The sequence below is a fragment of the Pan paniscus genome, chromosome 15 (assembly GCF_029289425.2).
Source record: "Pan paniscus chromosome 15, NHGRI_mPanPan1-v2.0_pri, whole genome shotgun sequence".
Taxonomy (NCBI): Eukaryota; Metazoa; Chordata; class Mammalia; order Primates; family Hominidae; genus Pan; species Pan paniscus.
In genome coordinates this window covers 74689869-74715434 of record NC_073264.2, presented here as the reverse complement: position 1 = coordinate 74715434, position 25566 = coordinate 74689869, and the positions used below count along the sequence as shown (strand labels likewise).

Here is a 25566-nt window from a genome sequence, read left to right as displayed (position 1 = left end):
TGAGAGGCCAAGGCGGGTGGATCATGAGGTCAAGAGATCGAGACCATCCTGGCCAACATGGTGAAACTCCGTCTCTACTAAAAATACAAAAATTAGCTGGGTGCGGTGGTGCGCACCTGTAAGTCCCAGCTATTCAGGAGGCTGAGGCAGGAGAATCGCTTGAATCCAGGAGGCGGAGGTTGCAGTGAGCCGAGATCACACCACTGCACTCCAGCCTGGCAACAGAGCAAGACTCCATCTAATAAATAAATAAATAAATAAATAAATAAATAAATAAATAAAATAATGAAAAGACCGTAATATTGTGAGAATTACCAGATGTGACACAGAGACACAAAGTGAGCACATGCTGTTGAAAATGGTGCTGATAGACTCTCTTGACACAGGGTTGTCACAGACCTTTAACTTGTGGAAAATTTAATAAAGCACAGCCCAATAAAACAAAGTATACCTGTATTTGAAAATTAAAATATGTTAAGTACTTTACACAGATTATCTAATTTAATCACAATAGCCCCATGAAGTAGTTGCTATTATTACGCCCATTTCATAGATGAGGCATATAGACAGAAACCCCAGGCTGCACTACTTACTAAACTGTGTGAGCCTGGATTAGGCTGGGATTTACGTCTGCTGTAGAAGCATCCTTGAGAATATTACCTGTCTTAGTGCATTTGTGTTGCTATAAAGAAGAGTTACTAAAAAGAGGTTTTTTTTTGTTGGGGTAGAGGGGAGCAGTCTTGCTCTGTCACCCAGGCTGGATGGAGTGCAGTGGTGTGATCATGGTTCACTGTAGCCTTGTCCTCCTACACTAAAGTTATCCTCCCACCTCAGCATCCTGAGTAGATGGGACTACAAGTGGGTACCACTGCACCCGGCAAATTTTTATTTAAAAAAAATTTTTTGGGCGGGGCGCGTTGGCTCATGCCTGTAATCCCAGCAATTTGGAAGCCCGAGGCAGGTGGATCACCTGAGGTTAGGAGTTTGAGACCAGCCTGGGCAACATGGCGAAACCCCATCCCTACTTAAAAAAAATACAAAAAGATTAGCTGGGTGTGGTGGTGTGTGCCTGTAATCTCAGCTACTCGGGATGCTGAGGTAGGAGAATCACTTGAATCTGGGAGGTGGAGGTTGCAGTGAGCCGAGATTGCACCGCTGCACTCCAGCCTGGGCAACAGAGCAAGATGCCGTATCAAAAAAAAAAATATTTGTAGAAACAGGGTTTCACTATGTTGTCTAGGCTGGTCTTAAACTCCAGGTCCCAAGCAATCCTCCCACCTCAGGCTCCCAAAATGTTGGGATTACAGGCATGAGCCACTGGCCCTGGCCAAAAAGAGGTTTATTTGGCTCACGGTTCTGCAGGCTATACAAGAAGCACAGTGCCAGCATCTGCTTGTGGTGAGGGCCTGAGACTGCTTCCACTCACTGCAGAAGGGACAGAGGCCTAGCGTGTGCAGATCACATGGCGAGAGAGAAGCAGGAAAGAGGGGAAGGAAGTGCCAGGCTCTTTTTCACAACCAGCTCTCAGGGGAACTCTTGTGGGAACTCACAGAGAGGACTGCACCAAGACATTCCTGAGGGGTTGGCCCTCATGACCCAAACACCACCCATTAGGCCCCACCTCCAACATTGGGATGCAAATTTCTCTTTATTTTTTAGAGACAGGATCTTGCTCTGTCACCTAGGCTGGAATGCAGTGCCATCATCATAGCGAGAATTCCTGGGCTCAACCAATCCTCCTGCTTCAGCCTCCCAAGTAGCTGGGACTACAGGTGCTCGTTACCATGCCTGGTTAATTTTAAAAACATTTTTAGTAGAAACAGGGTCTTGCTACTTTGCTCAAGCTGGTCTCAAACTCCTGGCCTTGAGCAATCCTCCTACCTGGGCCTCTCAAAGTGTTGGGCTTACAGGCATGAGCCACCATGCCCACCTGGGGATCAAGTTTCAACATGGGATTTGGAGAGGACAACATCTAAACTATAGCACTACCCTTTATATCACTTAATGTTTCTTAGTATGACTATCTTTGGAAGAAACTGATTTCTAAGTTTGGCTTTTATTTTATGAAAGTTGTAAATTTTGTGTAACTAATTAGGTTTCCTTCTTTGCATAAACCACTATAAGGCCAGGTGTGGTGGCTCATGCCTGTAATCCCAGCACTTTGGGAGGCTGAGGTGGGCGGATCACCTGAACTCAGGAGTTCAAGATCAGCCTGACCAACATGGTGAAGCCCCATCTCTACTAAAAAAAATACAAAATTAGCCGAGCATGGTGGTGCATGCCTGTATTCCCAGCTACAGGGAGGCTGAGGCAGGAGAATCGCTTGAACCCGGGAGGCGGAGGTTGCAGTGAGCCGAAGTTGCACCATTGCACTCCAGCCCAGGCAGCAATAGCAAAACTCTGTCTCAAAAAAAAAAACAAAAACTAAACAAAAAAACCACTATAAAATACATGACTGAATGAGTGGTCAATCCAGGCAAGGGCATAGGATTCCATAATAAGCACTATTATATTAGCCTCATTTCTGGCTTAACTTTATGGATAACTTTTCTCTTTCTCCCTTCTACTTCATATTGCTTTACTGCATTTCAAATGGCTTGATAACAACCTGAGATTCTTTTTGAAATAAAAATCTCAAGCCAGGCACGGTGGCTCATGGCTGTAATCCCAGCACTTTGGGAGACCAAGGCAGGCGATCACCTGAGGTCAGGAGTTCGAGACCAGCCTGACCAACATGGAGAAACCCTTTCTCTACTAAAAGTACAAAATTAGCCGGGTGTGGTGGCGCGCCTATAATCCCAGCTACTAGGGAAGCTGAGGCAGGAGAATCACTTGAACCCGGGAGGCAGAGGTTGCGGTGAGCCGAGATCGCACCACTGAACTCCAGGCTGGGCAACAAGAGCGAAACTGTGTCAAAATATATATATTGGAGACAGGTGGCCACATACAGTCACCTCTCAGGGAAAAGCAAGCAAATATCTTCAGTCAGTGTATGCCATTTCTAGGTTGCTTTATCTGTAAGGAAGAAATCGAGGTCTAGGGCTGTCTTGCCCTAGTGCTTCAATACATATAGATGTGGAGTCATCATTCTCCTGCATGACTTCTGGGACTACCTTTTTGGCCTTTGCTTTCTCATCCTCCCTGCCACTTTCCTCATATCTTCCTCCTGTGATCTCCCACCCCAAGAGCATCTCCACAGTAGCAGGTCACTTGGGAGTGAGTTAAAGCACAGGCTCCCAGAATTCACATCATAGAAAATTATACTACACAGGCCAGGCGCAGTGATTCACGCCTGTAATCCCAGCACTTTGGGAGGCCTAGGGGGGCAGTTCGCTTGAGCCCAAGAGTTGGAGACCAGCCCGGGCAACGTAATGAGACCTCATCTCTACAAAAAATAAAAAGTTAGCCAGGTTTGGTGGTGCATGCCTGTAGTCCCAGTCACTTGGGAAGTTGAGGTGAGAGGATCACTTGAGCCCAGGAGGTTGAGGCTGCAGCAAGCCATGATCATGCCACTATATTCCAGCCAGGATGACAGAGTGAGACTGTCTCAAAAAAAAAAAAAAAAAAAAAAAAAGAAAGAAAGGAAAATTATACTACAAGGTGAATGACTATACTCAACACAGAGTTTAACAACTGATCAAAATTAAGTTACCTCTAAGGAACTTTTCATTGTTAAGATCTAATGGGCACTTGCTTGGATAGATTGAAATTGGTGAAGGATTTTGTACGTACTCAGAAAATCATGGGATGTGCCGTGAAATCACAGAAAAACTTTCTTATGCTCAAGGAAGACTCTCTGCTCTGGTCTGTTATGACTCTAGATAGTGCCCAGTATACTGCAGTAGGTTGAGGCAGACAGGTCCCAGTCCTTCTCAGTAGGAGGGTAATTGGACTAGATGGTTGTGGGAGGAAGTCCGATTTGGTAGGTATAACATGACATCAAAGATGAAGGCCATGGCGTGCAAGGTATTCTCCTGAAAATCTTGGCATGAAGGCATTCCTCCAGGCAGGCAATGACCATATAGTGACTGGGAATCCCCTGGCAAACGTAAAGGAAGTATATCCACAGGTATAATGCTCCTGGTCTTCAGATTGGGGTTCAGAGACAAGTGTTTTTTGAGACAGAGTTTTGCTCTTGTTGCCCAGGCTGGAGGGCAGTGGCGCGATCTCGGCTCACTGCAACCTCCACCTCCTGAGTTCAAGCAATTCTCCTGCCTCAGCCTCCCAAGTAGCTGGGATTACAGGTGCCCGCCACCTTGCCTGGCTAATTTTTTGTATTTTTAGTAGACACTAGGTTTCATCATTTCATCATGTTGGCCAGGCTGGTCTCAAACTCCTGACCTCAGGTGATCCACACGCCTTAGCCTCCCAAGTGCTGGGACTACAGGCGTGAGCCACCGTGCCCGGCCCAGGGAGAAGTCTTGAGTAACTGTTCAGCAATGTGTATGGGCAAGAATGAGGTAGAGCCAGGCATGGTGGCTCAGGCCTGTAATCCCAGCACTTTGGGAGGCTGAGGTGGGTGGATCACCTGACATCAGGAGTTCGAGACTAGGCTGGCCAACATGGTGAAACCCCGTCTCTACTAAAAATACACAAATTAGCTGGGCATGGTGGTGCGAGCCTGTAGTCCCAGATACTCGGAAGGCTGGGGCAGGAGAATCGCTTGAACCTGGGAGGCAGAGGTTGCAGTGAGCCGAGCTCGTACCATTGCACTTCAGCCTGGGCAACAAAAGCGAGACTCCGTCTCAAAAAAAAAAAAGAATGAGGCAGAGTCCATTCCTTAAGGCAATCGAGTGGGCAGGTTCCCAAGACTCAGACGTGGTCAGTTAGGGCCAAAGGGGATATGAGACTCCAGAGCAATACCAAAGGTCAGTCCTCAGAAAGGGAACACGAGGCCAAAGCTGGGCCAGCAACTGAGTTGGGAAAGCACTTCTTACATTTCTCTTGCTTAAGGTGAAGACCGGTCCTACATATAAGATCAAGGTTAAGCCTACGTGGACCTAGCAGTGACGGAAGGCAGGTTGCAAAGGTTGAGAATCAGGGAGGACCTGACAAAGAAGCTGAGCTGGTTGCTTTGTCACTAAAAAGGTTGCTATGGGCTCTGGGAAACCCAACACAGGCTGGGTGTGGTTGCTCACACCTGTAATCCCAGCACTTTGGGAGGCTGAGGTAGGCATATCACCTGAGGCAGGAGTTCAAGACCAGCCTGGCCAACATGGCGAAACCTTGTCTCTACTAAAAATACAAAAATTGGCTGGGTGCCGTTGTGTGCACCTGTAATCCCAGATACTCGGGAGGCTGAGGTCGGAGAACAGCTTGGACCTGGGAGGCAGAGGTTACAGTGAGCCAAGATTACGCCACTGCACTCCAGCCTATGTGACAGAGTGATACAGAAAAAAAAAAAAAAAGAGAAAAGAAAGAAAGAAAACCCAACACAAGTTGTATAAATAGGATTTTTATTAATGGTATCTGGTCTGTGGCTACAATGTTATATTTTGCTGTGCTTGACAGATTTTTTACCATTGAGATGTTTATGGAAGAAAGTTTGAATTTGCTGCCAGGCATCTACCTGTGCCTTTGAGTGAGCCTTTGGCTCACCTCCATAGAATATTGCCTCACCCAAAACAGCATGCACAGAGGCTCTAGAAGGAGGAAAATAAGGTGGGTCAATACAGTGACCAGTTTCTGGGCAACAGATTATCTGGGGTCTTTCTTTCCCATGAGCTTGTAGCCTTTCAGAGGCTATCTGAGCATAGAATTCACTCTTCCAGCTTTGATCATCCATGCCGACAATAAACAAGAAGGGCCCCTGCACCTTTTCCAATGGAACAAGACTTTGGTCATTGTGTTCCTCCAGTGGATTGCTCCAAGTGTCCATAAAAGTGAGAAATCCTGACTTAGTGATTTTTACTTTTCCTAGATCATCGACAAGTTTAGGAATAATCATATCCTTGTAATGTAGAGGAGCTACTGTGTTGGTTACACAGGCATTGATAAGTACAGTGGCTGTGATGCCCTTCAAGAAAGAAGCCATTGAGAGACACAGGTCACCTCCTTTGGAAAATCCAAGAAGCCCAATACTAGGACCTTTCACCTGTTGAGGAAAAAGAGAAGGAAAACAAGCTTAGAATTCATAAATGGAGGACACAGACAGTGATTTTACATTCTCCAAGTAGCTTTCTTTTTTTTTTCTTTTTTGAGATGGAGTCTCGCTCTGTCACCCAGGCTGGAGTGCAGTGGTGCAATCTTGGCTCACTGCAACCTCCACCTCCCGGGTTCAAGCAATTCTCGTGCCTCAGCCTCCCGAGTAGCTGGGATTACAGGCGCCCACCACCACGCCCGGCTAATTTTTGTATTTTTAGTAGAGACAGGGTTTCACCATGTTGGCCAGCTGGTCTCAAACTTCTGACCTCAAGTGATCCGCCTGCCTTGGCCTCCCAAAGTGCTGGGATTATAGGCATGAGCCACCGTGCCCCGCCAGTAGCTTTCTTAACTATCATTTGCTTTCCTTCAATCTGCAAAGTTCAAATATGTCTTCTAATAAGCAAATCAACTGATTTCCTAGTAATGGGTCATCCCCTAATATTTATGAGGACTGGGTCAGGAGTATACACAGAGGCCCAGACACCCTATACCTAAATATTTCAAAATTATAAATCAAATGAACAAACTGTTAAATACAGTATATTATTTTCTCCTGCTTTGATAAATATACCACCATAACAATTCATAAGGTCAGGCTCAAATTTAAAATCTTGGAATCCACTGGAGTTCTGTACTGGAAAGTGACATAGGGGAGAGGTCAGCCCGTGGGCCCTGCACCACACTCCTTCTCTTCCATCACTGGCTCCTTCATGGACCTTAAGGGGCCTCTCACACATATGTGTGGACACCCCAGCCTGCATGTTTAAGGCCTAGGTATATATACACTGACGAACCCAGAAAAGAGGCTTAGGGCCTGGAAGCAGGATCAGAGCTGTTTGGCAGAGAATTCTGGGGTGCCGGATCCCAAGAGCACTAGGGGTTGTGGGGGAGAGAACCCTGCAGAACATCTTATATCTTAACATTAGAATGTCTGGATCTCTTTAAACCTGGATGATAACAAAGAGTATATCTCATTCCATTTTTAATTATACCAAAATTTGTTGTCGTTGTTGTTGTTGGGTTTTTTTTTGAGATGGGGTTTCACTCTTGTTGCCCAGTCTAGAGTGCAATGGTGTAATCTCGACTCACTGCAACCTCTGCCTCCTGAGTTCGAGCAATTCTCCTGCCTCAGCCTCCCGAGTAGCTGGGATTACAGGTGTGCACCACCATGCCCAGCTAATTTTTGTATCTTTAGTAGAGATGGGGTTTCACCATGTTGGCCAGGCTGGTCTCAAACTCCTGACCTCAGGTGATCTGCCCACCTCGGCCTCCCAAAGTACTGGGATTACAGACGTGAGCCACCGCAACTGACCAAAATGTTTTAATTAATTAATTATTTCTGTTATCAGATAAGGACTTTTACAAAACCATAATACCATTATCATACCCAACAAAATTAATGATTACTTCATATAATCAAATACACCATTCTCATTCAAATGTCTCCAGTTGTCTCAAAAAATATCTCTTTATAGTCATTTTCTCTATATACATTTACGTTAATCTTATTAAGGAGGAAAATTGAACTCCAGAGAGAGTAACTGCCTTATTCAGAATCATAAGGCCACTCTGTGGTAGATGCAGAGCTGGAACTTTTTTTAGTCCTGTGCTCTTTGAATTTTGGTCCACAATTACAAAGACAACTAAATAGTCAAGTCTTAAGGGATTAGAGAGAGATGGGAGAAAATGGAAATAATAATCCTAGTATAAAAACTTTTTTTGAGACAGGGGTCTCCTCAAATGTTGCCCAGACTGGTCTTGAACTCCTGGGGTCAAGCAATCCCCCGGCCTCAGCCTCCCAGGTAGCTGGGACTACAGGTGCACATCACCATGCCCAGCTTCCACCCTAGTAACCTTTGAAGGAGACTTGGTATCTCCTGGCATGTTTCTAGTTCCCAGTGTTCTGGCAGGGCTTTTGGATTCAGCCCTGCATCAGCTCTATCCCCTCTCTTCTGCACTCAGGTGATCACCAGAACGCACCTTTGGATGCTGCAGCAAAAAGTCCACGGCTTCTTCAAAGTACTCCAGATGTACATCATTCAGATCTTCGGGGAGGTCTTCAAATCTGAAATAAGCCAGGGCAAGCACAGCAAAACCATGTCCGGCCAGGAGGCTGGCCCTGTATTCACAAAGGCCCCCGCCGCTCCCAAACAGATCAATGATCCCAGGAAAGGGCCCCCTGCCTGGAGAACATCACAAATCACAAGGAGCTTTAGTTTCTCAAAAGACAGTAAGCAAACAAGTTTTTGAAGCCAAGGAGATTGGGGGTAGAGAGATTGGCAGAGAAAGAACAAAATGTCTTATTTTCTCAAACAATAATGATAATATAGAGGGATAAAAAACTACATATTGGGTACAATGTATACTACTCAGGCGACAGGTGCACTAAAATCTCAGCGTTCATCACTGTACAGTTCATCCATGTAACCCCAAACCACCTGTACACCAAAAGGTATTGAAATTAAAAAAAATTTTTTTTTTTTACAGTCTCACTCTGTCGCCCAGGCTGAAGTGCAGTGGTGCAATCTCAGCTCACTACAACCTCTGCCTCCTGGGTTCAAGCAATTCTCCTGCCTCAGCCCCCCAAGTATCTGGAATTACAGACATGCAACAGACACCCAGCTAATTTTTTTGTATTTTTAGTAGAGACTGGGTTTCGCCATGTTGGCCAGGCTGGTCTTGAACTCCTGACCTCAGGTGATCTGCCCACCTTGGCCTCCCAAAGTGCTGGGATTACAGGTGTGAGCCACTGCAACCGGCCTAAAACTTTTTAATGATACAAATTATTATCACACCACTGCACTCCAGCCTGGGTGACAGAGTGAGACTCTATCTCAAAAATAATAATAATAATAATATTAATTATTTTCACAAACAAAAATAAACCAAGTTAGAAATAACATAATGAGGCCAGGCATGGTGGTTCATGCCTATAATCCCAGTGCTTTGGGAGGTCAAGATAAGAGGACCACTTGAGGCCAGGAATTCACGACCAGCCTGGGCAACATAACAAGACCCGTCTCTACAAAAAAGTTTAAAAAACTAGCTGGGCATGATGGCACATGCCTATAGTCTTAGCTACTCAGGAGGAAGAGGCGGGAGGATCATCTGAGCCCAAGAGTTCCAGTTTGTGGTGACCTGTGATCACACCACTGCACTGTAGCCTGTAGATCACTGTAACCTTGAATCCTTGGGCTCAAGTGACCCTCCAGCCTCAAGTAGCCACCCTCCCAAGTAGCTAGGCCCCTATGCTTGGCTAATTTTTAACTTTTTATAGAAATAGGGTCTCACTATGCTGCCTGGGCTAGTCTCAAACTCCTGGCCTCAAGCAATCCTCCCACTGCAATGCTCCCACCTCGGCCTCTTCAAGTGCTGGGATTTTAAGTGCGAGCCACTGCACTCAGCCTGTTTGTTTGTTTGTTTTTTGAGACAGGGTTTCACTCTTGTTGCCCAGGCTGCAGTGCAATGGTGCGATCTCGGCTCACTGCAACCTCCGTCTCCCCCCGGGTTCAAGCGATTCTCCTGCCTCAGCCTCCCGAGTAGTTGGTATTACAGGCATGTGCCACCACACCCGGCTAATTTTGTATTTTTAGTAGAGATGGCGTTTCACCATGTTGGTGAGGCTGGTCTCAAACTCCTGACCTCAGGTGATCCGCCCACCTTGGCCTCCCGAAGTGTTGGGATTACAGGCGTAAGCCACTGCGCCCAGTCTTGTTTTTTTTTTCGTTGTTGCTGGGTTTTTTTTTTTTTTTTTTTTTATCAGACAGAGTCTCTCTCTGTTGCCTAGGCTGGAGTGATGTGGCGTGATTTTGGCTCACTGCAACCTCCACCTGCCGGGTTCAAGCAATTCTCCTGCCTCAGCCTCCTGAGTAGCTGGGATTACAGGCGCCCGCCACCATGCCCGGCTAATTTTTTGTATTTTTAGTAGAGACAGGGTTTCACCATCTTGGCCAGGCTGGTCTTGAACTCCTGACCTCGTGATCCACCCACCTTGGCCTCCCAAAGTGCCGGGATTAGAGGCGTGAGCCACCGCGCCTGGCCGCCTTGTTTTTTTTTTTTTTGAGATGGAGTCTTGCTCTGTCCTCCAGGCTGGAGTGCAACGGTGCGATCTTGGCTCACTGCAATCTCTGCCCCCTGGGTTCAAGAGATTCTCCTGCCTCAGCCTCCTGAGATTACAGGCACCCACCACCATGCCCGGCTAACTTTTGTATTTTTAGTAGAGACGGGGTTTCACCATGTTGGTCAGGCTGGTCTCGAACTCCTGACCTCAGGTGATCCACCTGCCTCGGCCTCCCAAAGTGCTGGGATTACAGGCGTGAGCCACTGCGCCCGGCTCCTTGTTTGTTTTTAATGAAAGGTTTTAGTTGATTCTTAGTCAGTATGATTTTTTTTTTTTTTTTGAGACAGGGTCTCGCTCTGTCGCCCAGGCTGAAGTGTAGTGGCGCAATCTTGGCTCACTGCAACCTCAGCCTCCCGGGTTCAAGCGATTCTCCCACCTCAGCCTCCCTAGTAGCTGGGACTACATGTGTGAGCCACTATGCCTGGCTAATTTTTTTGTATTATATTATTAGTAGAGGTAGGGTTTTGCCATGTTAGCCAGGCTAGTCTTGAACTCCTGGCCTCAAGTGATCCACCCACCTCAGCCTCCCAAAGTGCTAGGATTACAGGTGTGAGCCACTGCGCCTGGCCCAGTCAGTATGATTTATTGAGCTCCTACTATATCCTTGCGAAAGCCTCTAGGAACATGGATATTTAGAAATCTGTAAGACCCAATTCCAGCCCCAGGAATTCACAGTATAGTGGGCAGCCACGAGTTAAGGCTAAGAATTGCTGAAGAGCTGTAAAAATAAAGCAAGTTTTCTTGTTTTGGAGAATAATCACAGAATTCAGTTTAAGGATTCTATGTGCTGTTGCAACTCTAGAATTTGTTGTTGTTGTTTGAGGCAGGGTTTCACTCTGTTGTCCAGGCTGGAATGCAGTGGCGTGATCTCAGCTCACTGCAACCTCTACTTCCTGATATCAAACAATCCTCCCACCTCAGCCTCCCAAGCAGCTGGGACTACAGGCATGCACCACCATGCCTGCCTAATTTTTTTTTTTTTTTTTTTGTAGAGACAGAGTTTCACCATGTTGCCCAGGCTGGTCTTGAACTCCTGGGCTCAAGTGATCTGCCCACCTCAGCCTCCCAAAGTGCTGGGATTACAAGCCTGAGCCACTGTGCCCGGCTCATCATTTTTATATGGTAGAGGTTTAGGTCAGGAATTTAGTTAGAAGGGATTAATCAGGAGTCTTCTTTCTGGGCTACCTTTACCTAGCAAACATCCTGTGTTTACTTAGACTAGGGTTCCTCAACCTCAGTAGTACAGACATTTTGAGCAAGATAATTCTTTGTTCTGGTGGTTGTCCTGTGCATTGTGGAATGTTTAGCAGCATCTCTGGCCTCTGCCTGCTAGATGCCAATAGCACCTCTCCCTTCAGATATGACAACCACAAATGTCTCCAGATATTGCCAAATTTCCCCCAGGGAGGGCGGCTAATCATTGCAGGTTGAGAACCACGTACAGCATGTTTATGATAGAAGGGAGAGGACTGTCAGGCAGTTTTGTGTGTGTTTTTAAACAATTAAAGGGCATTGCCAATACTGTGGATTTTAGCTTCTTTGGAAGTTTGATGTGAAAGGAGGCAAAAATCCTTCTTGCACATCAGCTTAAGGTTTTGCCCATATCGTATTCAAACAAAACCACATGGCTGGCACATAGTGGCTCTCAATAAATATATAATAAGTTGAATGCACTATTCAGCACATAGCTAAAGTGGTGGTGCCTCCAGGGAGGGACGTGAAACTTAAAAAAGAAAGACTGGAGTAGCTACTCAGGAGGCTGAGGCGAGAGGACTTGAGCCCAGGAGTTCGAGGCTGCAGTGTGAGCTACGATCCAGCCACGGCACTCCAGCCTGGGCAACAGCGGACGCCCAGACTCAGAATCCATGACAGACTCTGGAGCGAAGGAACAAGTTCAGGGATGTTCCACAATCACGCGATTCCCAGGACAGGAAAGGGGCCGGTGGGGGTCGCAGAGCTCGACCAAATTCTGGGCAGACTACTCACCCGGCGGCAGGAAGAGCGCGGCGCGCACCGGGCCCGCGCGCACCGGGCCCGCGCGCACCGGGCCCGCGCGCACCGGGCCCGCGCGCACCGGGCCCGCGCGCACCGGGCCCGCGCGCACCGGCTCGCGCCGCACCCCCGGCCGGAGAAAGTCGCGCTTGTTCTGCGCCCGGCACAGCAGCCGCGCGGGCTCGGGGTCGTGGCCGTCCAGCACTTCCAGCTCCACGGCGAAGGGCGTCCGCACGTCGCGCTTCACCAGCCGCACCAAGGCTTTCTCGGGCTCCAACGCCCACAGCAGCCCCATGGGCTGGAGCCCCGCGAAGCTGCCTCCCAGCGCGGGCGCGCGCTCCAGGTCCAGCTCGCCGCGGGCGTCGGCGCGGTAGCGCGCGCGGGCCCGGAAGAGCGCGCCCTCTTCGTCGCGCAGGGACTTGCGCAGCGTGACCGGCTGCCCCGGGGCCAGGCCGCGCACTGCGATGCGCAGCGGCTCGTCCCAGCAGCAGCGGCCCGCGGGCTCCAGGATCAGCGTCGCTGCCATCCCGATCTGGGCAGAACAGGGGCGACCCAGCTCCGCGGAGTCAGTGGGCGGGCCTGGCGGCTTTGCCGAGCGCTGGAAAGTAGTCGAGGGCGGAGCCCTTAACACTACTCCCATTGGTTGGACTTGGGGACAGGCTCCAGGCCGCTGCGTGGGGCGCCTAGAATTTGTGCAAATACACCAGTGTCCCAAATGAAAGAGTATCTGCTGAAATAAGAGTTAATGACCAATCCGGCCGGGGGCGGTGGATCACGCCTGTGATCCTAGAACTTTGGGAGGCCGAGGTGGGTGGATCACACCTGAGGTTAGGAGTTCAAGACCAGCCTGACCAACAGAGTGAAACCTCATCTCTACTGAAAATACAAAATAGCCAGGTGTGGTGGCGCATGCCTGTAATCCCGGCTACTTGGGAGGCTGAGGCAGAAGAATTGCTTGAACCCAGGAGGCAGAGGTTGCATTGAGCCAAGATTGCACCATTGTACTCCAGCCTAGGCAACAAGGGCAAAACTCCGTCTAAAAAAAAAAAAAAAGAGTTAATGACTATTCCTGCAATCCAATGTGGTGAGTGTCGAAATAGAGGCACAAAAACCACTGAGAGCTAAAGGATTGAGAGAGATACAGTCCAAGAATCTAGATTTTGAAAAAGCATCCCAGGTGATTGTACTCAGGTGACCCCTTGGAGAAACATGGTCGTAATCCGTCCTTTACCCCTCAGTCCCTTACCAAGCCTTTTTTCCAGGGCTAATGGTACCTGGAGCAAAGCAGATGTTTAGGGAGGCAGACCTAGCCGAGTTCTGGTCTGACCCTGATCCTTAATATTAATACCTGGTGATCTTTAGCAAGAAACATAACCCTCTAAATTCAGTTTTCTTATCTGAAAAGGCTTATTGTGACCATTAAATGGGCTACTGTGTAAAAACACTACACTGACACACCTGTAGGTTAGCACCCAGTGAAAGTTTTGTTTTGTTTCTTACCTCACAAATCTAATCACTGGCAGAGTCCGTTTTGGGTTGTATGCATACAGAGTTCTGGCAGTAAGCAAGTGGCACTCTCAGCCTGTGTAATTGAGGAGAGTTTTATAAAGGTACTATCTACAAAGGCATGGGCAAGATTTAAAAACAAAAACAATGAAACAAGATTCGGTGTAGAACCCTGAATCTGAAGGTTCAAGGGAAGGGGGCAGTCTGATAGGAGTTGTACCTTTTCTAGAAGGAACCTATGGTTTGTGGCAGGAAGGAGGAGACTATAAGTCCCTTGACTCTCCTCTTGTTTTTCAGTATCTTGCTAATGCCTCTCTTTGGCCAAACCCAACCACACAGCTCAACCTAGCTGGGAACATAGCAGGGTGGAGAAGGGAGAAGAGCATATAGTGATGCCCAGCTCAGTAAACATGTATAAACTGAACAAAAAGGTATTAGACTCTATGAAGCAAGTTCACTGTATGCTGGTTACCAACTTGTCTGAGTCCAGTGAGAAAACACATTCATATATTTAATACAACAATTTACATGAACTGGATTTATTACTTACAGATAGGCAGCAAAGAATGACAGAAGCCTAAGAATCATTGGAAACCAGTCCCCCAAGGCTCAGGAGTGCTGCCTGGGTGATGGAATCTCATGTGTGTGTGCCCCACTTGCACTGCAGCTGCCCTGAGTTTTGTACTCTGGGGTCATGTGACTGCTGGGTTAAAGCATTGAAAGACATCCTGTTTGTAGGGAGGGGCTGGAATAGAGCCAGGGCTATTCCAGCCAGTCCGTCCCTATCTCAGGATGTTACATTCCCAGCACATTCTATGCTTGAGAACTACTAGTGAGAAAGAGGGGAGAACTGAGTCAGTCCAAGGCCAACCAGAGAACTGCCCTGCAGTCCATCCCCAACACAGATACCTCCTTTAGTAAACCTAGTACATTTCATATGCCCTCCAGACCCCCAGGATCTGGAGGCAGAGGTTTGTCTGATCATATTAATATGGCACCTTGGTCGGGCACGGTGGCTAATGCCTGTAATCCCAGCACTTTGGGAGGCCGAGGGGGGCGGATGACTTGGGGTCAGGAGTTTGAGACCAGCCTGGCCAACATGGTGAAACCCTGTCTCTACTAAAAATACAAAAATTAGCTGAACGTGGCGGCACGCGCCTGTAATCCCAGCTATTCATAAGGCCGCAGCAGGAGAATTGCTTGAACCCGGGAGGTGGTGATTGCAGTGAGCCGAGATCTCGCCACTGCTCTCCAGCCTGAGCGACAGAGCAAGACTCCCTCTAAAAGAAAAAAAGAAAAAGCGACACTTGACTGACACAATCTCGGTGCAACATTGTTAAGCCATGGCCGGAATATATTGCATTAGGCCCAGGAGACTACTATAATAAGCAGGATGATCAGGCTTGCTTGGAGCTGTGGCCTACCCCCAAGTCCTAGTGATCCAGGTAAGAAGTTTTGAGGTCCAAGAAAGATTCTTTAGGTAGCCACTCTGACTGCAACCAGTAGGCCTGCTTCCAGATCCTCTACCTATGTCTCCACCATGCCTGAGGTGTTTATCCAGGTACACCAGGAGGTGTTGGCAGTGGCACACACTCCTCCCAATTAGTCTAAAAAAAAAAAGGCTAGAGGAATTCTGTTGTTTAAAACAACCCGGCCAGGCGCGGTGGCTCATGCCTGTAATCTCAGCACTTTGGGAGGCTGAGGCGGGTGGATCACGAGGTCAGGAGTTTGAGACCAGTCTGGCCAACATGGTGAAACCCCGTCTCTACTAAAAATACAAAAATTAGCCAGGCATGGTGGTGCATGCCTGTAGTCCCAGCTACTCGGGAGGCTGAGGCAGGAGAATTGCTTGAACCCGGGAGGCAGAGGTTGTGGTGAGCCGAGATCGCACCACTGCATTCCAGCCTGGGTAACAGAGCGAGATTCTGTCTCAAAAAAAGTAAAAATAAAATAAATAATAGAACAACCTTCCCAAGGGAGTTGAAGGATGTCCCTCTGCTGCCAAGGCAGTGGCACTGGAAGCAGCAACATCAGGCACAGTTTTCTTATCATTTTTTTCATGAGCACTGACTCCTATGTATGGTACCAAAAATTTCATAGAGGACCTAAACCTAGAATCAGCCATGACCTGGCAGGTTCCTAATAAGCATGGTGCATACTTTTAGGCTACTGGCCCAATAATGTTTCTTGTACCCAGGGGTGATATGCAGGACCACCCCCAGCATGCCCAATGTCCAGGATCCCATCATCTGCCAGCTTTCCAGGTATGACATTGTCCATCCCATGTTTGGCTCACTCCCAGATCACCCACAGAGGAAGAGGCAGCTTTTGGATGCACACTGCATCATTTTATTCAGCGACCCAGTCATGGCTATGGAGGATTGGTATTCACCAGCCAATTCTCATTGATGGCATAGTGACATGAGCTCAGTCTCCCCCATACAATCAATATCGTTCACAAAACCTGTACACAGAGGGTTAGCATTACACCTGATATGGTTTGGCTGTGTCCCCACCCAAATCTCATCTTGAATTTTAGTTCCCATAATCCCCATATGTCCTGGGAGGGACCTGGTGGGAGGAAATTGAATCATGGGGGTGGTTAGTCTCATGCTGTTCTGGTGATAGTGAGTGAGTTCTCATGCGATCTGATGGTTTTATAAAGGCTTTCCCCCTTTTGCTCAGCACTTTTTGTTGCCGCCATGTGAAGAAGGACATGTTTGCTTCCCCTTCTGCCATGATTGTAAGTTTCCTGAGGCCTCCTCAGCCATGCTGAACTGTGAGTCAATTAAATCTCTTTCCTTCGTAAATTATCCCATCTCAGGTAGGTCTTTATTAGCAGTGTGAGAACAGACTAATACAGTAAGTTAGTATCACAGAGAGTGGGGCACTGCTGTAAAGATACCCAAAAATGTGGAAGCGACTTTGGAACTGGGTAACAGGCAGCAGTTGGCACCGTTTAGAGGGCTCAGAAGAAGACAGGAAAGCGTGGGAAAGTTTAGAACTGCCTAGAGACTTGGAGGGCTCAGAAGACAGAAAGATGTGAGAAAGTTTGGAACTTCCTAGAGACTCATTAAATGGCTTTCACCAAAATGCTGATAGTGATATGAACAATGAAGTCCAGGCTGAGGTGGTCTCAGATGGAGATGGGGAACTTGTTGGGAACTGAAGTAAAGGTCACTCTTGCTATGCAAAGAGGCTGGTGGCATTTTGCCCCTGCCCCAGAGATCTGTGGAAGTTTGAACTTGAAAGAGATGATTTAGGGTAACTGGCAGAAGAAATATGTAAGCAGCAAAGCGTTCAAGAGGAAGCAGAGCATAAAAGTTTGGAAAATTTGCAGACTGACTATGCTATAGAAAAGAAAAACCCTGGCGGGGCACAGTGGCTCATGCCTGTAATCCCAGCACTTTGGGAGGCCAAGGCAGGTGGGTCACAAGGTCAGGAGGTTAAGATCAGCCTGGCCAAGATGGTGAAACCCCATCTCTACTAAAAATACAAAAATTAGGCAGGCACAGTGGCAGGCACCTGTAATCCCAGCTACTCGGGAGGCTGAGGCAGGCGAATCGCTTGAACCCAGGAGGCGGAGCTTGCAGTGAGTCGAGATTGCACCACTGTACTTCAGCCTGGGCAACAGAGCAAGACTCTATCTCAAAAGAAAAAAGAAAACCCCGCTGGGCATGGTAGCTCATGCCTATAATCCCAGCACTTTGGGAGGCCGAGGTGGGTGGATCACCTGAGTTCAGGAGTTCGAGACCAGCCTGGCAAACATGGTGAAACCCCATCTCTACTAATAATACAAAAATTAGCCAGGCGTGGTGGTGCATGCCTGTAATCCCAGCTACTTGGGAGGCTGAGGCAGGAGAATTGCTTGAACCCAGGAGGCAGAGGTTGCAGTGAGCCCAGATCGCTCCATTGCACTCCAGCCTGGGTGACAAGAGTGAAACTCTTCCTCCAAAAAAAAAAAAAAAAGAAAAGAAAAGAAAACCCTATTTTCTGGGGAGAAAATCAAGCCGGCTGCAGAGACTTGCCTAAGTAACAAGGAGCCTAATGATAATCACCAAGACAATGGGGAAATGTCTCCAGGGCATGTCACAGACCTTCATGGCAGCCCCTCCCATCACAGGCCTGGAGGCCTAGAAGGGAAAAATGATTTCTTGGTCTGGGTCCAGAGCCCTCCTGCTGTGTGCAGCCTTGTGACTTGGTGCCCTGTGTCCCAGCCACTCCAGCCCTGGCTAAAAGGGGCCAAGGTACAGTTCAGGACATTTCTTTCTTTTTTTATTTTTTTGAGACTGAGTCTCTCTCTGTCACCCAGATTGGAGTGCAGTGGTGCAATCTTGGCTCACTGCAACCTCTGCTTCCCAGGTTCAAGCAATTCTCCTGCGTCAGCCTCCCGAGTAGCTGGGATCATAGGCACGTGCCATGACACCCAGCTAATTTTTGTATTTTTAGTAGAGACAGGGTTTCACCATGTTGGCCAGGCTGGTCTCAAATTCCTGGCTTCGTGATCCACCCACCTCGGCCTCCCAAAGTGCTGGGATTACAGGCGTGAGCCACAGTGCCTGGCGTCCATCTTGTTTTATGACCTTGAGAGCTTGACCTTGTAACCACAAGGTGGTACTTCCTCTTGGTCTCCACCTTCCAGTGAACAGGAATTTGGGGGATCATGTTATAGTTAGCTCTAAAAATTATTGAGTAGTTAAAAGCCTTTGCAAGCTCAGAATCAACTACTCTAGACTCCTTCGGGGAAGGTGAATGAAGACTGCCCAGTGCTGTAGCTCAGTAGCTAAGGTTTTGATCTCTCGCACAGTGGCCTAGGTTCAATTCTGGGCTCAGGGAAGGAGTCCTGATTGGTTTGATATCTGAGTGATGTTTACCATTTGTTGATTCTCTTCCCCTCCATGAATCATTTTGAATTTTCCTTTCTCTGTGCACCTGGGAGGTTACCTTTGGTAAGGCTCAAAAGCCAGACATATTGGCAGTTTTGTAACCACCCAATGGGTTCACCTTGCCTGCTTCCTAGAGAGAGCTGATTTTGTAACCACCAAATGGGTTCACCTTGGCCACTGCTGGGTAGACCCTATTTCTCAAGATTTGCAATAGAGAAAGAGTAATTCACACAGAGCCAGCTGTGTGGGAGACTGGAGTTTTATTATTACTCAAATCAGTCTCCCTGAGTGTTTGAGGATCACAGTTTTTTTTTTTTGTTTTTTTTTTTGTTTGTTTGTTTCTTTTTGAGACAGAGTTTCATTCTTGTTGCCCAGGCTGGAGTGCAATGGCAGGATCTCGGCTTACCGCAACCTCCACCTCCTGAGTTCAAGTGATTCTCCTGCCTCAGCCTCCCGAGTAGCTGGGATTACAGGCATGCACCATCATGGCTGGATAATTTTGTATTTTTAGTAGAGACGGGTTTTCTCCATGTTGGTCAGGCTGGTCTTGAACTCCCGACGTCAGGGAGGATTACAGTTTTTATGGACAACTTGGTGGGTGGTGGGAAGCCAGTGAGCCGGGAGTGCTGATTGGTTAGGTAGGAGATGAAATCACAGGGAATTGAAGCTGTTCTTTTGTGCTGAGTCAGTTCCTAGGTGGGGGCCACAAGATCCGATGAGCCAGTTAATCGATCTGGGTGGTGCCAGCTGATCCCTGAAGTGTAGGGTCTGCAAAGTATCTCAAGCACTGATCTTAGGAACAGTTTAGGGAGGGTTAGAATCTTGTAGCCCCCAGCCAGGCACTGTGGCTCATGCCTGTAATCCCAGTACTTTGGGAGGCCAAGGCGGGTAGATCTGAGGTCAGGAATTCAAGACCAGCCTGGCCAATGTGGTGAAACCCTGTCTCTACTAAAAATGCAAAAATTAGCTGGGCATGGTGGCAGGCACCTGTAATCCCAGCTACTTGGGAGGCTGAGGTAGGAGAATTGCTTGAGCCCAGGAGATGGAGGTTGCAGTGAGCCAAGATTGCACCACTGCACTCTAGCCTGGGCAACAGAGTGAGACTACATCTCAAAAAAAAAAAAAAAAAAAAAGAATCTTACAGCCTCCAGCTGCATGATTCCTAAACCATGATTTCTAATCTTGTGGTTGATGTTAGTAGTCTAGTTCCCAGGCGAGGAGGTTTGTTTTTGGGAAAGGGCTGTTATCATCTTTGTTTTAAACTATAACCTATAAACTAAGTTCCTCCCAAAGTTAGTTCAGCCTACACCAAGGAATGAACAAGGACAGCTTGGAGGTTAGAAGCAAGGTGGAGTCTGTTAAGTTAGATCTCTTTCACTGTCTCAGTCATAATTTTGCAAAGTCAGTTTCAATCTTGCATGGCTAGAGTCGGGTAATAAGACATTTAAAAGGACTTTTTTAAAAAGAGCACTGTGGTTAAAAGTCAGCTTAATTGAAAGTGGATATCCAAACTATAGATATATCTAAAGGGCCCTTATGTTTTTTTCTCTTCTTGGATCTTGTTTTGCTGGAAAAAGGTTTTTTTTTTTTTCTTCTCAGTTAACTGAATTATTTTTCTCCGTTTTGTCTTGCCACTCTTATGCACACATGACAAGCACTAAGATAACTTCTGGTAGCCTGGGACTCATTGGGAAAAACAGGAGGTGCCACAAGACCCTGTTTTGGGAAACCCTCTGTTTTCCTTATGAAACCCCAAGAATTAAAAGTGGATAGATCCCTCTCAAAATCTGTTTTTGTCTTCCAGCTATGCCTGCTTATTAGACCTTAGAAACTGCATGTTTTCCTTGCCCCTGTTTCTTGAAGGGCTCCACCCTGAGGCCAGTAATCCAATTAAGAAACTGGCTAGCTGGGCATGGTGGCTCTCGCCTGTAATCCCAGCACTTGGGAGGCCAAGGCTGGTGGATCATTTGAGGTCAGGAGTTCGAGACCAACCTGACCAACATGTTGAAACCCCTTCTCTACTAAAAATACAAAAAAATTAGCCAGGTGTGGTGGCGCATGCCTGTAGTCCCAGCTACTTGGGAGGTTGAGGCAGCAGAATCACTTGAATCTGGGAAGCGCAGGTTGAAGTGAGCTGAGATCACACCATTGCACTCCAGCCTGGGCAACAGAGCAAGACTCCGGCTCAGAAAACAAAACAAAACCAAACAAAAAAACAAGAAACTGGGCCAGGCGCGGTGGCTCATGCCTGTAATCCCAGCATTTTCAGAGGCTGAGGCAGGTGGATGACTTGAGATCAGGAGTTTGAGACCAGCCTGGCCAACATGGTGAAGCCCTATCTCTACTAAAATTACAAAAATTAGCCAGGCATGGTGGCAGGCACCTGTAGTCCCAGCTACTTGGGAGGCTGAGGCAGGAGAATTGCTTGAACCCAGAAAGTGGAGGTGGCAGTGAGCTGAGATTGAGCCACTGCAGTCCAGCCTGGGTTATAGAGCGAGACTCCATCTCAAAAAAAAAAAAAAAAAAAAAAAGAAATTAGCAAATGAAAAATCTTACAACTACTGGATTTTCTTCTGTCTGTTTGTGTAGTTGTATATATGTGTTATGTGTGTGATGTTTGCATAAAAGGACTCTGATTAATTGGCTTAAAGAAAAATAAGCACCTGCCGGGCATGGTGGCTCACACCTGTAATCCCAGCACTTTGGGAGGCCAAGGCAGGCACATCATGAGGTCAAGAGATCTGGACCATCCTGGCCAAAATGGTGAAACCCTGTCTCTACTAAAAATACAAAAATTAGCTGGGTGTGGTGCTGCGCACCTGTAGTCCCAGCTACTCAGGAGGCTGAGGCAGAAGAATCGCTTGAACCTGGGAGGAAGAGGCTGCAGTGAGCCAAGATTGCACCACTGCACTCCAACCTGGCAACAGAGCAAGACTCCGTCTAAAAAAAAAAAAGAAAAGAAAAGAAAAATAAGCACTTCGATCAAATGTTTTGAAAGAAAAAAACTATAATGCCTTTTAGTTCACGTGACTTTAGTAGTCTTTGGGAAATAAAAGCAGTTTTAAAGATTATTAGTAAAATATGGGAGGCTGAGGTGGGTGGATCATGAGGTCAGGAGATCGAGACCATCCTGGCTAACATGGTGAAACCCTGTCTATACTAAAAATACAAAAATTAGCAGGGCATGGTAGCATGCGCCTGTGGTCCCAGCTACTCAGGAGGCTGAGGCTGGAGAATCACTTGAACCCAGAAGGCAGAGGTTACAGTGAGCCGAGAATGTGCCACTGCATTCCAGCCTGGCGACAGAGCAAGACTCCATCTCAAAAGAAAAACAAAAACAAACAAACAAACAAACAAAAAAAACAAAAAAAACCAGATTATTGGTAAAATGCAAATGTCTTCAAAATGTAAACATGTGTTCTAAATTACGTTCAAATATTAGGTTTGCCAAATTATTTAAGGTCATAAACTGCTTCTTTGGCTTTTGAAAATAGTTCAACTTGCCTGCTTTACAGCTTGGTAAGGCCTGGGGACATATGGAATTAACCACGCCCCCAGCTGTGCTGGAAAGAGTCAGACCATATTTGCACCTAGTACATAATTAAAATAACTTACCAGGTTTTACATTAAAATTAAAAATTGCTAAGAGTCATCATTGTAACATATAATTAAGACTACTAAAAATAGTTTTACATGCAAGGTGTGTGAGGAGAGTAAAATGTGTTTTTGGTAAAAGATTGTAAGAAGGCATAGGAATGTACATTTCTGTAAACCTTTAACATATTTAACAGGCTTCCCAAAATCAAATTTCAGCCTCAGAATTGTCTTTTCTCATCTCTAAATTTGAGATGCTACAGAGGGCCCCTGAAGCATTTAAAAGAGAGGTAAACAGGATTATTTGACGTGGTTAGTTACATGGGAAGCATTGTCAAAATAAAAAAAAAGATTTACTCTTCGTCAAGTTATATTTTAGTGAATGATATTAATATATGTTCCAAAATTGTATGGAATTTCTACATTCTAATACATCTGAGTATATGGTATCAATCATAATTGTAGCCTGCCAGGATCCCTGGGGGACTGAACAAAGCGGGGAGAACGCGGGAATAAAGAGACAAAAGAATATGTTTGGAAGAAGGAGTCAGGAGGCAACTTGCCTCTAGTGGACAAGGGCCCTGAGCTTTACACAGCCCTCTGTATTTATTAGGCAAAAAAGATAGTGAGAAGCGGGGTGGAAGAACGGACCAGCTGCTTGGTCTACAGTAGTCTTGCAAGACTGCATTCTCTAGATGTCCCAGTAAATAACCTCAAGGAGCTCGGCACCAGGAAGCGATTGCCCTCAGCAAATCTTCTGGGGCAGGCACAGAAGCGAGTTTGCCCACATCCTGCATTCATGATAAATCATATAGCCTCCAGTGGAATGCTAGGTTGGTCATGATCCCTTTGACCTTTTTGACTCCCAACACATAATTATGTTGTTAGGCCAGGTGCAGTGGCTCATGCCTGTAATCCCAGCACTTTGGGAGGCCGAGGCGGGCGGATCACAAGGTCAGGAGTTCGAGACCAACCTGGCCAACATAGTGAAACCTCGTCTCTACTGAAAATACGAAAATTAGCCAGGCATGGTGGCCCGTGCCTGTAGTCCCAGCTACTTAGGAGGCTGAGGCAGGAGAATCGCTTGAACTCAGGAGGTGGAGGTTGTGGTGAGCCGAGATTATACCACTGCACTCCAGCCTGGGCAACACATTTAGACTCCGTCTCAAAAAAATGAAATAAGATTAAAAAAAAAAAAGCATAATTATGTTGTTATTGTAGACCACAGAAATAACCAGCTCTCCTTGTCAGAAGTGTTTTAACTGTTACTATTTAAAATCATTTGAATTCCATGGTTTAAGATAAATTATCTGTAAAAACCCATTGGTTATCAGTGCTATGCACCTAAATTAGAGAAACAACTGGTATTCAAGAGGACATAAGTCCAATGTTAAGCATGGACTCATGGAGAACCAGGATGGCTGCCTTGTCTTTCCTGAGTCCCTAAAGGTTTTGTTATTAAAGGTTATGCTTTCTATGACTCATCATGGAAAAGACAAAATGATCCAATTTAAATACATATTGGTTTGCTGACTTATAAATTGCTAAAGTAGTTCTTTTTTGAGACAGAGTCTCACTCTGTTGCCCAGGCTGGAATGCAGTGGCGCGATCTCAGCTCACTGCAATCTCCGCCTCCCAGGTTCCAGCAATTCTCCTGTTTTAGCCTCCCAAGTTGTGGGGATTACAGGCATGCGCCACCATGCCCAGCTAATTTTTGTATTTTAGTAGAGATAGGGTTTCACCACGTTGGCCAAGCTGGTCTCAAACTCCTGACCTCAAGTGATCTGTCCGCCTCAGCCTCCCAAAGTGCTGGGATTACAGGCATGAGCCACCACACTGACCTGCTAAAGTAGTTTATAACCAATGTTTGGTTTGTCAAATCCATATTTTTGGGAAGACAGTCAAAGCTTCAGGTATATTTACCTGATGGGTCATTTAAACACTTACAAAAATATTTCATTTAATTGTCATTTTCTATTTTTGGAGACAGAGTCTCACTCTGTCATCCAGGCTGGAGTGCAGTGGTACAATCTCGGCTTACTGCAATTTCCATCTCCTGGGTTCAAGCAATTCTCCTGCCTCAGCCTCCTAAGTAGCTGGGATTACAGGCACGCACCACCACACCTGGCTAATTTTTGTATTTTTAGTAGAGATGGGGTTTCGCCATGTTGGCCGGGCTGGTCTCGAACTCCTGACCTCTCAGGTGATCTGCCCGCCTTGGCCTCTCAAAGTGCTGGGACTACAGGCGTGAGCCAGCACGCCTGGCCGAGAAGTTCTTAAACAGATATCTAGAGGTGTATTTTGTCTAGTGGAGTGAAACCCACTGAGATTTTTAGAAAACCCCACAAAGTTTTTAAGAAAATTGTTCTGGCTGGCTGGGCATGGTGGCTCATGCCTGTAATCCCAGCATTTTAGGAGGCCTAGGCAGGTGGATCACCTGAGGTCAGGAGTTTGAGACCAGACTGGCCGACATGGTGAAACCCTGTCTCTACTAAACATAACAAATTAGCCGGGTGTGGTGGTGGGTGCCTGTAATCCCAGCTACTTGGGAGGCTGAGGCAGGAGAATTGCTTGAACCCAAGAGGCAGAAGTTGCAGTGAGCTGAGATCACACCATTGCACTCCAGCCTGGGAAACAAGAGCAAAACTCCGTCTTGGAAAAAAAAAGAAAATTGTTCTGGCTGAAGAATAATTCCAGTTCCACTATGAGCTGGAACTTAAAAGGCAGAGAATACAAAATTAAAAGAGAACTTTGAACTCCCCTTTTCCATCTAGGAGGCAGGTTAAATTTAATTGCTAACTCATTTTCTTATGGAAAATAAAGGTTTCAACTCAGGAGGTAGAACCAAAAGCTACAGGGAACAACTCACAGAGAGTAAATTGAACACTAATGAAGGAATTGGCAGCGTGTTCTCAGGTGTGTTTCAGAGTTGCTACAGGCTAGTGACAGCTGTGTGCCACATTTTTCCCATTTTTGAACAGGACTGTCTATAGGAGTTATCTTATACTTCTCCCACCGTTGTATTATGGACATGCATCTGTGAGGATAGCTAACTTGTTTGTTTCAAAGCCGTTCAGATTGAGAAGAAGGATATTCAAGGAGCTATACCCAAGGGACTGTTCTGAGCCTCATCTATACCTGGATCTGATATAGATGATGAAATATTGGACCTTCAGCCTGAGTGCGATGCTATAATGAAATGAGATTTTTGGGGGAGAGGGTATAGAAGAGGAATGGGTGTTATTTTACATGTGGAGGAATGTATGGCCAGAAGGCAGACTGTATTTTCCAAAGATGGTTACAATTATTTCCCATTCCACATGC

General features: G+C 46.7%; 1 protein-coding gene across 2 annotated transcripts; it reads right to left on the bottom strand.

The window, feature by feature from the left end:
* Positions 1–5435: 5435 nt before the first annotated feature.
* Positions 5436–24277, bottom strand: ACOT6 (acyl-CoA thioesterase 6). Of its 2 annotated transcripts, none has more exons than XM_063596315.1 (4): positions 12339–24277; positions 9227–9252; positions 8125–8323; positions 5436–6094 (listed from the first exon to the last, which is right to left on the bottom strand). In XM_063596315.1, exons 1-4 carry the CDS (start codon positions 12894–12896, stop codon positions 5489–5491), a joined length of 1389 nt encoding a protein of 462 aa, XP_063452385.1. In that variant the 5' UTR covers positions 12897–24277; the 3' UTR covers positions 5436–5488. The 2 variants fall into 2 exon arrangements, with proteins under 2 accessions (XP_063452385.1, XP_054953797.1); XM_055097822.2 differs by lacking the exon at positions 9227–9252 and adding an exon at positions 12251–12296 and having other exon boundaries at positions 8125–8327; positions 12372–24276.
* Between the last annotated feature and the right edge of the window lie 1289 nt (positions 24278–25566).

Excerpts from the sequence above, each read along its gene's own strand:
- ACOT6 (XM_063596315.1), bottom strand. The coding sequence starts at position 12,896 with ATGGGAGTAGTGTTAAGGGCTCCGCCCTCGACTACTTTCCAGCGCTCG. Across the intron at positions 9,253-12,338 it reads GCCCGGTGCGCGCGGGCCCG|ATGATCCTCCCGCCTCTTCC; the intron begins GTGCGCGCGGGC and ends TCTTGGGCTCAG. Across the intron at positions 8,324-9,226 it reads CTCCCGCCTCTTCCTCCTGA|GGGGCCCTTTCCTGGGATCA; the intron begins GTAGCTAAGACT and ends TTCTCCAGGCAG.